The 15,065-nt window shown below is 36.0% G+C and overlaps 2 protein-coding genes across 2 annotated transcripts; one reads left to right on the top strand and one right to left on the bottom strand.

The window, feature by feature from the left end:
• Window positions 1–885: 885 nt before the first annotated feature.
• On the bottom strand, window positions 886–2,848 carry LOC108977326 (AP-3 complex subunit mu-2). Its single transcript, XM_018946943.1, has 6 exons — window positions 2,722–2,848; window positions 2,469–2,556; window positions 2,082–2,407; window positions 1,872–2,031; window positions 1,358–1,810; window positions 886–1,285 (listed from the first exon to the last, which is right to left on the bottom strand). The coding sequence occupies exons 1-6, from the start codon at window positions 2,754–2,756 to the stop codon at window positions 1,100–1,102; spliced, it is 1,248 nt and encodes a 415-aa protein (XP_018802488.1). The 5' UTR covers window positions 2,757–2,848; the 3' UTR covers window positions 886–1,099.
• Window positions 2,849–2,908: 60 nt separating this feature from the next.
• Window positions 2,909–4,503, top strand: LOC108977327 (leucine-rich repeat-containing protein 57). The gene is made up of 4 exons (XM_018946944.1): window positions 2,909–2,986; window positions 3,063–3,219; window positions 3,290–3,424; window positions 3,492–4,503. Exons 1-4 carry the CDS (start codon window positions 2,963–2,965, stop codon window positions 4,076–4,078), a joined length of 903 nt encoding a protein of 300 aa, XP_018802489.1. The 5' UTR covers window positions 2,909–2,962; the 3' UTR covers window positions 4,079–4,503.
• The last annotated feature ends 10,562 nt before the right edge of the window (window positions 4,504–15,065 follow it).

Genomic DNA, 15,065 nt, shown 5'->3' with positions numbered 1-15,065 from the left:
AAAAAAAAAGTGATGTATCGACGGAGTCGGACCAACGGGAGAAGAGTGTCAGATAAGTAGAGTTAGTAGGGCATGCAGAGAGATGGTTAGTGTCATGCGGAGACTCATTGATTGATGGACATACACAGTTTGATGTGTCTGGGTCTATTCTGGATAAGTAAGATTTTTAAGTATCCAGAACGAAGCTGCGTAAGGAAGGCTCACTCCCGTTTCTCGCGCCAACTCGAGCTTTTCGTCTGTTTGACTCCGAGTACGCCATTCACTGACAGAAAGTGGGTGAAGGTGTTGATGGCTCCTCTGTGAATGGCGATCAGTGTTTGTCGGAAGTTAGTTGCGTCCAAAGTCTGGTCGGCGTATTGCTTGATTTCGTCGAGGTAGTTGAGGGATTTAGATCCAAGCAGGTAACTGCAGGGATGATTGCTGCGAAAGCACTCCAGCATGAACTTTTTAACTGGGAACAATGGGGCCTCACTTTGCAGGTGTTCGATAGGAGACATCAAGAGGCATCCTGTCGTAGTGCGGGGTGCAGTGTTCTGACAAGTCTGTAGCTTCCTCGTCTGCGTTTCAATGCGTTCAGGCGACGTAGTTAAGGGCCGGACGGCCGATTGCCTTGTATGTTGCCAACAATGTTTTTTTATTCTTTCCCCATGTGCTGCCGGCTAGAGGGTGAGGATTTTGTTGTGGCTCTGTACGTTGACAATAATCGTGGTCGAGGAGTGTAGGAGCACAAGCTGTCGAAAGTCACACCTACAGGCTCAGGGATATTGACTGATGGAATTTTGACGCCATCGACTGCAATATTAAGGTCAGAGGAACTTATTTTTTTTTTTATAATACAAATATCAATTAATAAAGCATCTGAGCATATCTGAAAATGAGAATGTGTTTAGAATAATAACTCTAAATTTTTATTCTTTAAAGTCTTTAGATTCATGTTTACATGCAACTCCGAAAAAAGAGTCTTGGAATTAAATCTGTATAACGAAACAGAAATACTTTCATATGCTAAAAAAATTGTATGTTTAAAATCATATGCGTTAAATTCACTAATTAAATGTAGAATAGGCGAGAAGGTGTAAGTTTTATTTTTTTGAGCGCCTTACATGCGCACTTGAAATTTGCCCGCCTTASTAATATACTTGACACCTTTGAATGGCTTATACTTCTCGCCATACATATCCAGACGATTGACCTTCAGGCCAGAAACAGCCAGTTGTGAAATTGAAAATTGAACATTAATAGAGGGATTCGCATCGATATTTGTGCTGCCGGGTGTAATTGATACCTAAATAAGAGAAAATGTTGTATAAATGCAACGCTGTCATTACTATTACACTATTTCAATGCTTAGACTTACAGTGCCCCTAATATTTGGCAATTTAGAGACATCAATGCGGCCCACTTCCCACGATAATGTCTTAGTAACCGAGTCGAATGTGTATTTGCCTTGATTTGGTGTTAAAATGCAATTCAAAACACACTTAGGCATTGTAATCTCTAATTTCACTTTGTCCACCGTACGACCGAGTGTGGTACGTGGACCGACAGTCAAATCCAGGCGTCCCTGTTCACCAGTTTTTATAGAGAAATTATGTCTTATGTAAACAGGTATTGCCACAACGGATTGTGAACTAATATGATAAGACATTAGACGGAAATTGCCATCTGGCGGAATGAAGGAGAGTAAACGTTCGGACTCCCAACGCTTGAAGCGTACACATGGATGAAATGAGACATCATCGAAGAGGCGAGGATTCATAAAGGAGAGCGTGAGATCAGGCATACCAGACAGCTTGCAGCAGCAGTCAATCTGTAAAATTTTTAACGGACTTATTCTAGTAAACATAAATATTTATCAAAAAACTACATACATAACCCTGTATTTCAGCAAATACTGTTGAGCCGGACTTATCAATAATGGCATCGACCTCTTCAATGACATCGAAATAAGCTTCATTATTATTATAACGTACACCACTACGACGCCACGGTATAGCCGATAACTGGCCAGAGGGCAGAGTAGTGCTAACGCTGCAAATAATAGTGAGTAATCTGTTCACATTTACTTATTTGTGACTTACTTGCTTTTTCCTGTAACTGTATTGGCGATGGTGCGCAAAATATTTGGTGGTTTAATAAGCTCTTTAAGTATATTGCTCTCCGTTGAAAGTGGAAAACCATTATCCAGCATTTCATCGAGCAGCTCATACACGACTACATAATTTTCTTTAATAATTGACTCAGAACAATCACCAAAGTAATCCTGAAATGTGTCCATCACACGGTGTAGGAATTCAATAACGAATAATGGCGGCACTTCCTGCTTGCAGGCAGCTACAAGCGATATGCCATTGCGTTGCACTGTGATGAGGTAGTAGTGGGGTGTGGAAATCACGGGCGGAACGTCCTACATAATAAGATAAGCATTCAAGTGATATTTTCATAACTGGAGATTTATTTGTACTTACCAATGGGGCATTGCGTTGGGCATCGAGAAAGTAGTCGCACACAGAACGGGAAACAACTGAACGCCAATGTTTTTCAAGAAAAACATCGCTATAGTGAACAAAAAATTTGTATTTAAGGAAATGCGACGAATGCTATAATTACTTCCAATAGAAAGTAAACAGCTGGTAGCAAAGTGAAAATTCATTCGGCTACAGCAAACTAATTACAACGAAATTTGGAAAAGAAACTCAAATCGTTTTCGAAATAACTCACCCGCTGTTGTTTACTATAAATAGGCTGTGTATCATTTCAATTTATAAACACACTGAAAATAGTTTTTTTTTTTAATTTGTTTTGATGCAAAAATTATAGAAGTAGCAATAAAATGCCAACACTTTGCTAAAATATTGGAAGAAAGAACAAGAGCTTCCACCTGTAAACAGCTGTTCAAGAATTGCGTTGCCGTACGAATTGCCTACAGCGACATCTATCATTTGAACGTGCAAACGTCAACATGCATTATAATAAAACAAATAATGCAAGTGTTTTATGGAATATTTTTATAAAACATTAATTTTAAATTACGTATGTATTTAATTTCGTTTATAAAGCAGAAAACGAATAAGCCATCTATGAATCCGTTAAATTTCCTTTGGAGTGGCTACAATGCTGCCGTCGCAACCGCTGCGCAGAAATGTCAGCAACAGCTGTTTGCAGGGCGCAAAACAAAAAATATCACCCATCAATTGGAAGCAAAAACATCGTCGGAGTGTAATTTTCTTTTTACTAATTAATTGTTTAAACCGCTAATAAGTTTTGTGTGGGAATTTTTAACCGCTAGACATAATGGGTAACAAACAAGTGCGTCAACACCTGGAAACAGCGCAGAAAACAGGCATACTAAAGATTTCACTACAGCGCTTACAAGAATTTCCACCGCAATTGAAAAATTATCCAAATGTCCTTAAAACACTTGGTAAGTACATACATAGTTAACCTTACTGTATTTGGTTTGAGTCTAACTTATCTCTATTTAATTGCAGATCTTTCCGAAAATCGCTTTGAGCGTTTACCGGATGAGTTGGGTCATTTCACACTGGTCAAACATTTGAACCTCAGTGGGAATAAACTTATTGAACTACCAGATGTTATAGGCGAATTAACGAAACTGGAGGTGCTGTTGGTGATGAACAATTACCTTACAAAAATACCAAAAACACTATCGAACTGCAATAATTTGAAAACTGTTAATCTGACCAATAATCAAATTAAGGAATTCCCCACCATGTTGTGTGGTCTCAAACATCTCGATGTATTGGATTTGTCACGCAATAAAATCACAATTGTACCTGCTGAAGTTGGCACACTTTACATGACTGAGCTGAATTTAAATCAAAATCAAATCTCAACACTTTCCGAAGAGATTGCAGCGTGTCCGAAACTAAAGGTTTTGCGTCTCGAAGAGAATTGCCTACAGGCCAACGCATTCACGCCACGCATATTAAAGGAATCAAAAATTTGCAATCTGTCTGTTGATGGCAATCTCTTCAATTCCAAACAGTTTACTGATTTAGAAGGTTACGAAGTTTACATGGAACGTTATACGGCAGTTAAGAAAAAAATGTTCTAAGAAAAAACAAGCAAAAATAATATTGTTGATAAAAAAGACGAATTATGTTAGTGTAACTGCTGCTGGAATACAAATAAGTGCATTGAGTGTCACAATATAATACGTAAAGCGCGCCTACTAAGAAAATGACACAAGTTAATGGAGTATGGTTAATGCATATAATAAAAGACAGTTAGTTAAATATTTATGGCATTGAATTTGTAGCGCACTATACATAAATAAATGTGCCTACTTATGTATGCGCTTGGAAATCAACGTAGCTGCAATTTGAATAATGCTTTTGTCGGCAAACGAAAAGCTAGTTAATTAAAAACATATTTGTATTTATTTTTAACTGTATTTCTATAACTATTTATAAATGTATTTTTGCTCTACATCACCTTGAAGACTGTTTTAATAATACAGTTAAAAGGCCCATAATAAATTTTTATGTGTAACACAGTGAAATTTTGCGTTATTTTGTTACTAAATTATATATAAAATATGTGAGGTTATGTAAATTACTAAAATATAGTCTTTAGGCTTAAGCAGAATTTTTGAATCAGCACAAGTTTTGCATACTCTGTTTCAAAAAGAGGCAAGTTAAAAGGCATATTGAATGATTTCTATGCATAATAAGTATTCCTATATTAGTCTAGACGTGACAATTCACTTGAGAGAATATTTTTGTTTAATATAAAGTAATTCATTGCATTTCGAAATGGTTAACATTTGACCGAGTCATTTTGCATCGATTTACTTAAAGGTTACTTGAGGGTGAATGGGACCGTCGAACACATACCAAAGTGAGAATTAATAACAATTGTACTAATATTACATATGCATACGTTTAAACATACTACATTATACATACATACATACATAYGTATGTGTGAGAACATTTAATGACATACATATGCTAATTCCCAAATTGAATATGGGCTCAGCACCGTTAATTATGCATAAACTTGGCAAACAAATGGAAAAGGATTTTGATAGAACTAATGGGGTGTTATACGCCCCCAATGTATTCATGTTTATGTAGATGCAGGCTTTTCGTTTACCATGCATACATACGTACCAGATTTGTATATTAACGGACAGACTCAATAGACTTTATTAAATACCAAAAGCGGATGAACCTTAATTGTTGTTGTGCAATATAGTGAAAATCAGATTATTTCAAGGTATGTATATACAAATACCGTGCGAAAAATCCGTCACAGTATTTCCAGTGTAAAACACTTTTGAAGTGATCTACCACTAAATTCTCATCTTCTTCTCATCACCCACATATTTTACGAGTTGTTTTTATACCTTGCACAGGATATATTAAGTTTGTGGCGAAGTATGTATCATACAGAAAGAGAGTACCCCAAGAAAGGCTGGCCCTGGCATTGTTCGCTTATGGCACTGTATAACGATATGAAACAGCTGAGCTGATTTACCTATGGTCGCTGATCTGTCTGTCTGTACCAACTATTGCCTTCACTTTTTGAGACATCGAACTAAAATTTTTCACGCAACGAAAAAGTCGAACTAGAGAACCTGCCTCCAACTCAGTGATGGCTGGGTCGAATGACAAAAGTCCATTCCCGCAGCTGATGGTGCGTCCGCAATGTCACGTTGAGAATCCCTAGAGGTTACATGAAACGAGCTATCCAGAAACTCTGTCTATGGCTAGAAAAGGAGGATTTTAAATCGACCGACTCAATCGGACAGGAAGTTTAGGATTATTTACGTTAGTTTTGAGTTTATTTTCTAATAGTGTTAATCTGGCAATACTGTTTTATATAAGCTTTCTATTTGACATCTCTCTCTTTTGTCATTTATTTCTGTTTGTTACTATTTTTGTTTATTCATGTCTCAAAGTAGCGGTATTTTAAACTCCATTGTGCTTCTATAAAACTCTCTGCTGATTGTACTTATCTGTGGTTTGGTGTCAAGCACACCACTCACAATCCTATTTACTCAATAAAGCATTGAAAACTGTACCCGCTGGTAAATTAGGCTACATTATAGTCCAACTTGTTCATCCAACTGGTCACAAAAATGCATAACCGATGAACTTGCTAGAGAGGATATTCCTATTCATAATTTCATAAGGTTGAGATCGAAATTATACTCCGTTGTTCTCTTTCACTCTAGCTCTGGATCTAAAGACCTTCCGTGAGCTCGGAACGCTTTAATCACAAAAAAAAAAAAACAAAAAAAGCGACTGCGAGATTATCCTGGCTGAGGTAAGACAGTATGAGGTCCCCTGAAATACTTGCTCACACGCTGTATGGCTCAATATCTTCTCGGTTGCATCTTGCCAAAGCTGTATGAAAAATAAAACGAGGTGGAATCAACTCAGCACTTCATCACTATCGCTCAGCTTTTGACAGGTTGAGTTTGAAACATCTCGGTCGAATGTATGTTTCGGTAAATTTAGTGAAGTTGGCTAGCACTAGAGGAGAGTGTGTGCGATTACTTCAAAGAAGAACATAATCATATGACAGCAACCGTGGCAAACCTAACCAAAGGACTTTGGATCCACAGCCTTATACTTGACATTCATACGTAGATAATTAGCCAACATGGGAACTTGGATTTATAACCTACTTAACGTAAGCCGGCTTCAGACTTTGAAGACGTGGTTTCTCGGTTTCTAAATATAAGGGAAAAGTTAGAAACTGTACTAGGTGTTGTTTAACGTTGGAAAATTTTACTGTGCTTATGTGCGCGAAGCGGCAACATCCATCATGACTATATTAAGATAGTTACAACAGAATAGGAGTCAATCCGTTAGTGGGAGAGATTTAAGTTGGTAGTATGTTAGGTTTAGCAGATCAAAGCTCTGAACTTCGGCTTTCGACGCTTCCCTCAGGTGAATACGGGAAGTGATTAATGGTTAAAATGTGATTTTTGGTCAAATAATCGGTCATCGATCTGAGCAATTTTTGGTCGTCAGTCAATTTGTGCAAAACAAACCGTGCACACACCTTTCGTAAGCCCAAAAGTTCGGTCAAAATGCGATAAATCGATGTTTTGGAGATGTTCAATTCCATTTCCATGGATTTCAGTGATGATTTTGGCTGATTTTTGATGAACTCACGCACAGTTTCCGGTGATCATGGATTGTGATGGGTCCACATGTTCATCGTCATTTATATCCTCACGACCACTTTGAAAATGTTGTAACCACTCGTGCACTCTGCTAAGGGATAGGCAATCAACGCCATAAATTTCTTAAGATGTTTTACCAATTTTATTGTTGGCTCTTTGTTCGAAGCACATTTTCGCACCGACAACACAAACATGCTGACACTTAAAACGCAATAACCTCACCTCCAATCGATGAATTATCATGAAATTCTCATTGGACAATCGATAAAGATAGCAGATTCTAATGCACTAGTCGACATATAAATGGAACACACCTTGTTTAATTTTAACCAACAGAGTAATTTTCAATTTGAATATTAAAATCTAAAAGTCCGGTCGCCCGGTCGTATGCCCATGGGAACGCCTTCAAAACTGTTCGGTTTCTATATTTACACATGGCACATGCAAATATCTTTCCCTGATAATCTTGCAGTCAATGTACCATAAATGGAAGACAACGCAAAAAAATGGTCAATCAGCCAAACCGAACCGAACCATGTACTTGTATTTAACCACAAGACAAATTATAATAACAATAAGTGAAGTAAAATGTAAATGAAAAGCAAGGAAGCGCAAGAAATCAGCGCACAACAAAAGCAATTGTGAAGAGCGAAACAACAAGAGCGATCGCAAGTAAAATTATATCCTTTACATATGTATGTATGTGCGAGTGAGCAATGAAATTGCAAGGAAGAAAAAATCACCCACTTCCGGTGTGATCGCAAGTGCGCGTGAAGGATGGCGGAGCAAAAACAAGAAACAAAATTTTAAGAGTAAAAATGTAAAACAAAAAATAAATTTATGCACCGTCTAGTGTATTGTAGTGAATTTTTTGGCTTTTCTGCGCGGCTGACAGTGTGACTGGACTTCCGCTAGCGCTTGGTTTTCGCTTTTCATGCCAGTTTTGTGTATATTTTTTGCTTCTTTACATTTCTATGCCCCACTCCTGTCATTGTGCAGGGGTTTTGTTGAATTTTGCGTATGAATGCATTTAACAATTCGATTGTGTGCGCTGAGAGCGGATAACACTTGTTCTTGACGTTTTTATGCGCGATCGTGCATATCCTGTTCGAGCATTCACTGTCAAAGGTAGACGTACCTTGGCAGGGAGCCGGAAGGATATTGCTCTCAATTTCATTTGTGTTGTGTATTTATAAATGATGAACAAGTCGTGTTTATTATATTATTTATATCTAGTTATACATATATAATATACATATATGGTATTTATATTTATTTATCTCTGTATGTATGTATTTTATGTGCTTTTATTTATTTATTTATTGTCTTTGAAATGTGCATTGTTTTCACTTTTATGTCAGGCGACCTTTGCGTACACTTGAGCAGAACTCTTTGTGTTGTTGTTTCTGTGAACTCCATATCAAGTCGTTTAAGTTTTCAATTTCGTTTCGTTAAGTGCTGCAATTTATTATTCAACGTTTTTTGCCTGTGATCTTCGCTAGCGTTCATTACTTGGTAGATTTGTTTTGATTTGACAGCGCCCGTGCGGCCCTTCTCGGCAAGGATCACAAGTGTATGCCGTCCGCTAATTCAAGCATTGCCGGGACACTATAATAGTTGTACAGGCGCGCGTTCCTGTCTAAGGACATGCTTCACTTGCGCGTGCTGCACAGGAAGTATCCTCAATATGTGAAATGCTTCATTTAGCAGCACATATCCTGCTTTCAAATTCCACGTGTTCTTATTCCGAGCGCTAGTATGCGCGTGTGTGTGGGCACTTGTAGGCGAGTAGTGCGCGTCCGTCCAGCATTTAAGGGCTTTGCAGCTAGTGTGCCCATTCAATAATGCGTGAATTTAGTTTGTTTAAGACGTCACTTTCTTGCGTGGCACATTAGTTAAGTACTTCAACAACAAAAATTATAGAAAAAATAACAAAACCAACATGTTCTTAGTGCTGTGTAAACACTTGGAAGCGAGTTTGCATTGTGCGCGGCACTTAAACCTTTCAAATCAAAGCAATCGGTCACATTGCCGAATTAGGAAAATTTCCCAAAAACATTGTTCCGAATTCGAAAGTGTTTCTCGAATTTCGTCTGATTTGCATTCTACATAATACTATGAAATTGCACTCAATTATTTTGCTTACATTAATGTACATTGATGTTAAGTAGAAAAGTTCCAAAATAATTTTTATAAATGAAAGGCCTCTACTGACAAATTAGAGGGCAACGCATATTCGCACATAACTTCCGAATATATTACACTGCTTTCGTTTCGTATATACAGTAGAATACCTTTAAAATTGACGGTTGAAAAAATCAGAAATATTTTGCACAACAATATATTTGATCGCATGGATTGTTAAGAAACAATGAAACCTTATACCGGTACAATCTACCAACGGAAGTGAATAAGACAGTTAAACATCTACACCAGAGTAATTTTCTCGAAATGATCTAAGTGATTTATTATGTGACCAAGTTAGAAAGAATAAAGGCATTTGTCAAGCGCTGCACGTGGAAGATATTGTTTGAAACATTTTGGAACTAAGTACGGAAAAATTGAAAGGTGAAAAACTTACTGGTTCTCAAATTAATGAAAGTCACAGAACTGTAAAGTGAATCTTGGAAAAATTTTGATTTCATAGACGAAATTTTCATAGGAAACAATGAAGGACCAAATTGCGAAGAATTTTGTTTATTTATTTATTAAATGMAAAATAATAATACAATTATTATCTTACACAGTAAATTACGAAGAAGTTATGTAAAATGTGCCGAAATATAGTAAGAGACAGTGATAACTCAGCAGGTTCTAAATGTGATGGAAAAAAGGTATCAATGGGAAAGGGAATATTGATGACATCGTCATACGGTCGTCATATGGTTGCAAATTACTGTTGGGCCTTAAAAAGATATTTCCATCTGGAAAATTAGACAAGAAAAGCGCATAAAAGGAATTTTTTGAAATATAAAACATATTTTCAAAAATTGTTCTCTTTGTTTACTTAAATGTATCCTTAGTTTTTAATATAAAACTGACATTATAAATATATTTGTCATCTTGTGTCAAACTTTCTAATATTTGAGAAATAAGATGTCAATAAAGATTGAAAAGTAAACGAGAGCAAATATTTCCAAACTATTGAGAGTATCACGAACTGTGGGCACAAATACTATATATACAAAATCAATCTATAGAAACCACTACAGACCAGTGTAGCCCAAGAAATTAAATTAAAATTTGAAAAATTCTCCCAAAGTATTTTGAATTTATTCTCATATTTAAAATAAAGCATGGAGTCTCAATATACGATAACTATTTCCTATCGAATTGAGTTGTTGTAGAATCGCTTAAAACTGCTGAACAGGCTCTATCGAAACTTGAATCCTTATGATTATATAGCTAGAACTGAATTTCGAGGATAAGTCGGCAGCGTAGACCCAAATTTCCTTGGAACGAATCTTTACTACAACAAAGGTTTCATGGATTAGTACAAGCGCGTTTCAAGCCCACAAAATCTTTGGAAACCTCATTGTGGACTCCCTTCTTTTCCGCCTCTTAAGCATACATCGTATAAAAAATCGTATAAAAAAAAAAAAAAAAGAAAAAACCAACCTCATCTCTGGGAGCTTATACTAATTTTAAGAAAATTCAAATTGACAAATGGCTTAAAATGAACTTTTCTTATGGTATATGGATTAAAAAGCGTCTAACGACAGCAATATACCTATTACACCATTTGCCTATTATAACTAAACCAAAGAGTTACAGACCTAATCAATAATCCTGAACAACCAGTTTACCATCGGTAAAAGAGAGATGAAGAAATTGAATTTATTTATGAAAAACAACACTGTGATTTTGCATAATTTATAAGAATCGGTAGGAATCAATGCTTTTCTTGAAACTGTGTTTTTGAAGTCGGTTGGCAAGATTTCTCGAGGACTACTCAACCGTCTTCATGAAATTTTACACAGGTCTATGAGATACAATTCTTAAAGGCTTGGACGAAGAATTTTTTTTTTTCGTTTACAACTATTAGACAAAAAATTTCGCGAAATTTTCACTAGAATTTTCAATTTTTTGTAAAAATGTCTGCCCAAAATTAAATTTTTAGTGTTTTCCCTTCATCCAAGTTCTAAGTTAAGGCTTTCACTTAGGTTTTCACGCTTATTTTTTGACTTAAAATTATCTTGTATGGATTTATGCTCCCACATTTTTTTTTTTACAAAAATTTCAGAATTTCGCTGCTAATAATGTATGCTTGTAACAATAAAAAATTGGAATAAAATATTTAATATTTTATATGAGAAAAAATTGTTTCTTTTTTTTCGAGGAAATCCATGTACGAATGATTCAATAAATATAAATTCAGAAAGTAAAAGCTCGCTTAATAAGATTCAATCGGCGAAAGCCAAATACAAGTATAGCTATTTGATTTCTATCACGTACGTATTATGGATTCTTCAATGAAATACTGTTTCCGAAAGTACTTGTATACATACATATATTGGGTCGTTCACTAAGTAATTTCGTTTGATGAAAACAGCTGATTTCCTTAAATTTTATCACAGACAACTTCACACTTAACAGTTTTACCGATATATGTATATTTGAAGAGCTGTTATAGTAAGTCTTGTTTGTAAAAAAATTCTTAAAATTTGTCGAATAGTTTCTAATTGGTGTCCTATCGCAGATCAACGATCGAAAATATCATTTTTGGGATATTTTACTGTTTTATCACAAGGGAAAACATGCAGTTCAAGCAAAGCAAAATTTATGTGATGTATATGGCAAAGATATGTTGACCGAATGTTAATACCAAAATTAGTTTGAAAAATTTCTTTCCATTATTATTTCTAAGGTCTATTGTGATCAGCTGAACTAAGAGAGCGACGCGCTCCAACAGAAGAAGGCAGAATTGAACAATAGAAAGGGTATAGTGTTCATACAATTTTGATGACTGGCCAAAAGCTTTTTCAGCTTGAAGGGGATATGCTACCGCACTCACCATATTTTCCAGAGTTAGTAACTGCAGACTATCACTTGTTGCGGTCTCTGCAAATATTTTGAGATGAGAGAACCTTCAATCCAAATCAGGGCGTTAAAAAATATCTGCACCAGTTTTCTGCCTGCAAGGATAAGAAATTATGCGAGAAAGGATAAGATCCACAAGAAGCCTGAAGGTATTGCATCAAAATGGATAAAATATAATATCCAAAAATTTTTTACACAATAAAAAATCGTTTTTAAATCGCACTAAATAAAAGGAAAATCCTTAGTGAACGACCCAATATCAGTGTTAAATATCCATGTCTAAAGTAAATACATTTATATATGTATGTATGTGTCAATGCAGAATATGGCAGGGTGTTGCACTAAAATGCAAGGTCGGCTCCAAAGTGCAAACAACACGTTGTTGGGCTTCGGATACTAGCTAGTCATCGCTTAATTTATTACCCATGTAAATTAATACAATAATAAAACCAACAAAATAAACAATTGCAAAATTCAGGAATTCAAGTTTTTCATAATTATTTTTGTTTTATGAAGTCATTTACTGCTCTTTGAGACTGAAAAACTTTACAAAGTTCGAATATAATTTCTAAGAGCTCCAATTTTTGGAGTACACGCAATTTAATTATGATATAATTCAAGGAATACGCTTTTTTTTGCTTAGTCTATTCAGAACTGACTAAAACCGGATAGCTCGTAATACCTTGTTTCTATGTGGACATGCTTCCACCCAATGATCTCTGTGAGTTTTAATGTTGTTTTACGGACGTCAGACCAAAGTCTCATGAAAAAATTAGAGAGAGATGATTCATTAAAGATTATCGGTCATTATATTTAAAATCTCTTCAATTTGAAGTCAAAACTTTGCGTTTAAAAATATTATTGATACCCCTGGATATTGTTGGAGTGGACATAGAAGGTTCTTCATCTCTATTTGAAATACATGTATATGTTTGAGTTTACTCCATAAGAAGTAGAAGAAACTAGGATCGGAGGATCAGATTGTTCATTGAATATTGCTTGCTGCTTCTTGAATATCGATTTTCTTCTGCGATGGTAGAGGATTCTTCAACCTTCTTGAAATAATTTTTTGCGGTTCCAAATTTCTTCGTAAGCAGTAGATGAAACTGCTAAATCATTTAAATTACCTATCGCATCTGGCATATTGATATTTTTTAAATGAAGGTGAACTCTCAACCTTCTTGAAAAAATCTGAAATTGTTTGAGCTCTCATTTGGGAAATCTTGAAAAATTGTTTTATAAGTAGTCGAAGAGAAGAGGGTTTGATTACTCATTCACAGCTACCTACGAGCTTCTCTTTGCTAACTTTTTTCTAAGATAATGGAAATGGACTTTGTCTAGATAGAGCTAATGTAGAATTTCATAATATCAGTTTCCCTGTTCTTTCAGGGTTAGTGAAAGGGGTTCAAATGATTATATAAGTTTGCCCTGTTATACAGTTCTAAAACGGCCAGTGTAGTGAATTAGAGTATACTGCACGAGCTTGCACTAGTTTGCATTTCACATTTTGGATCATATGTTGTACACATTGTGACAAATAAGTTCCCGGAAATTGTATTTAAAAATAAAAATATTTGGTTGCTCAATAATATTTAATTTATTACCGTCACAAGTCAGAAAATTAAGTGGAATACAAAGAGCAGCATGGAAAGCATAGTGACATGCTAAGACAACTCAGTGTAAATGCTAATAAATAAAACTACATACTTCCAATGCTGGATTTCAATATGGACTTATATTGTGGTGATACTCTCTAATAAGGCATAATAATAGAGGAGAAAGATATCATCTCAGTCTATTCCGACTAGCACATAATGGATGAAAGTATATTGCGATGATCTGGACATTTCTGTCTCTATCCGTCCACCAAACTCGGCTAGCATCTCCCACGTGGAGAGAGAGAAGGCCTGCGAAGCTCTATTGAATAACTACGAGAGGATACATACAAACAACAATATACACGAACAGCCACGCGGCTCTTCTGGCCTTGTCGTTGCCCATGAGTAATTCTAGCTTAATACATAACGGCAAGAAGACACTGAGCTCACTAGAAAACAAGATCCACCTAGACTTGATCTGCGTTCCCAGCCACAGTAACATTTTCGGTAATGAAAAAGCAGAAGAGTTGGCAAAGGCAGCAGATTTCCTGAACAAATTTGAGGCAGTTTTAATACCAAGCCCGCTAGGATCGATCAAGAGAGAGCTCAATATACAATTTCAACAATTAGCAAATAACAGATGGAAAAATATATGACATAAATATAACTAAACAGATATAGCCATTTTATGACAAGAAAAGAACAACCGACTTATTAAATAGGTCCAGGAAAAGTATCTACAGACTAACTGTTATCATGACAGGTCATTGGCCATTTGGAGAACATGTGTCTAAAGTGGGAATAAAGAAAACAATTTTCACTTTCTCTGTGAATGCTCAGCCGTCTCGCAGATCCGACACAGAACACTTGAAGGCCACCAAGCACCACACATCGAATGGGTATCTACAAAAAGCATATCGGACGTTAGTAGCTTCATCGAAACCTGAAAATAGTTTGAACGAGAAGGTGAAACGTGATAGCAATAATACAAAAGTCTACGCCTTGTGCATTCAAATGGCACGGCTAGTGATAAATGAGCCCGAAATCCAGTTCTCAAAACACTTTTCACAAGCACGCTGGTTGAGATGGCTTTCACTTCCTTCAGCGTATTTTGTTCTATCTCTTCGATCGACTGAAAACGGGTTCCATTATGATGATTCTTGACTTATTAACATGTAAAACTCATGCTCTTCAGCAGTTATACTCCTTTCCAGACTGTCGGAATTAGCACGATCAAGCTTGTAAAAAAAGACCGGTTGACG

This window comes from Bactrocera latifrons, unplaced genomic scaffold (genome assembly GCF_001853355.1).
Source record: "Bactrocera latifrons isolate USDA-ARS-PBARC rearing strain unplaced genomic scaffold, ASM185335v1 scaffold_87, whole genome shotgun sequence".
In the NCBI taxonomy this organism is placed as follows: domain Eukaryota; kingdom Metazoa; phylum Arthropoda; class Insecta; order Diptera; family Tephritidae; genus Bactrocera; species Bactrocera latifrons.
The sequence above is the reverse complement of the archived record's forward strand: the minus strand, read 5'-3'. Positions and strand labels throughout refer to the sequence as shown.

What these genes read in the sequence shown, in the direction of transcription:
- LOC108977327 (XM_018946944.1), top strand. Translation starts at nt 2,963, where the DNA reads ATGCATTATAATAAAACAAATAAT. An exon ending in ATTATAATAAAACAAATAAT is followed by an intron (nt 2,987 to 3,062) that starts GCAAGTGTTTTA and finishes TTTATAAAGCAG; the next exon opens with AAAACGAATAAGCCATCTAT. An exon ending in AGCAAAAACATCGTCGGAGT is followed by an intron (nt 3,220 to 3,289) that starts GTAATTTTCTTT and finishes TTTAACCGCTAG; the next exon opens with ACATAATGGGTAACAAACAA.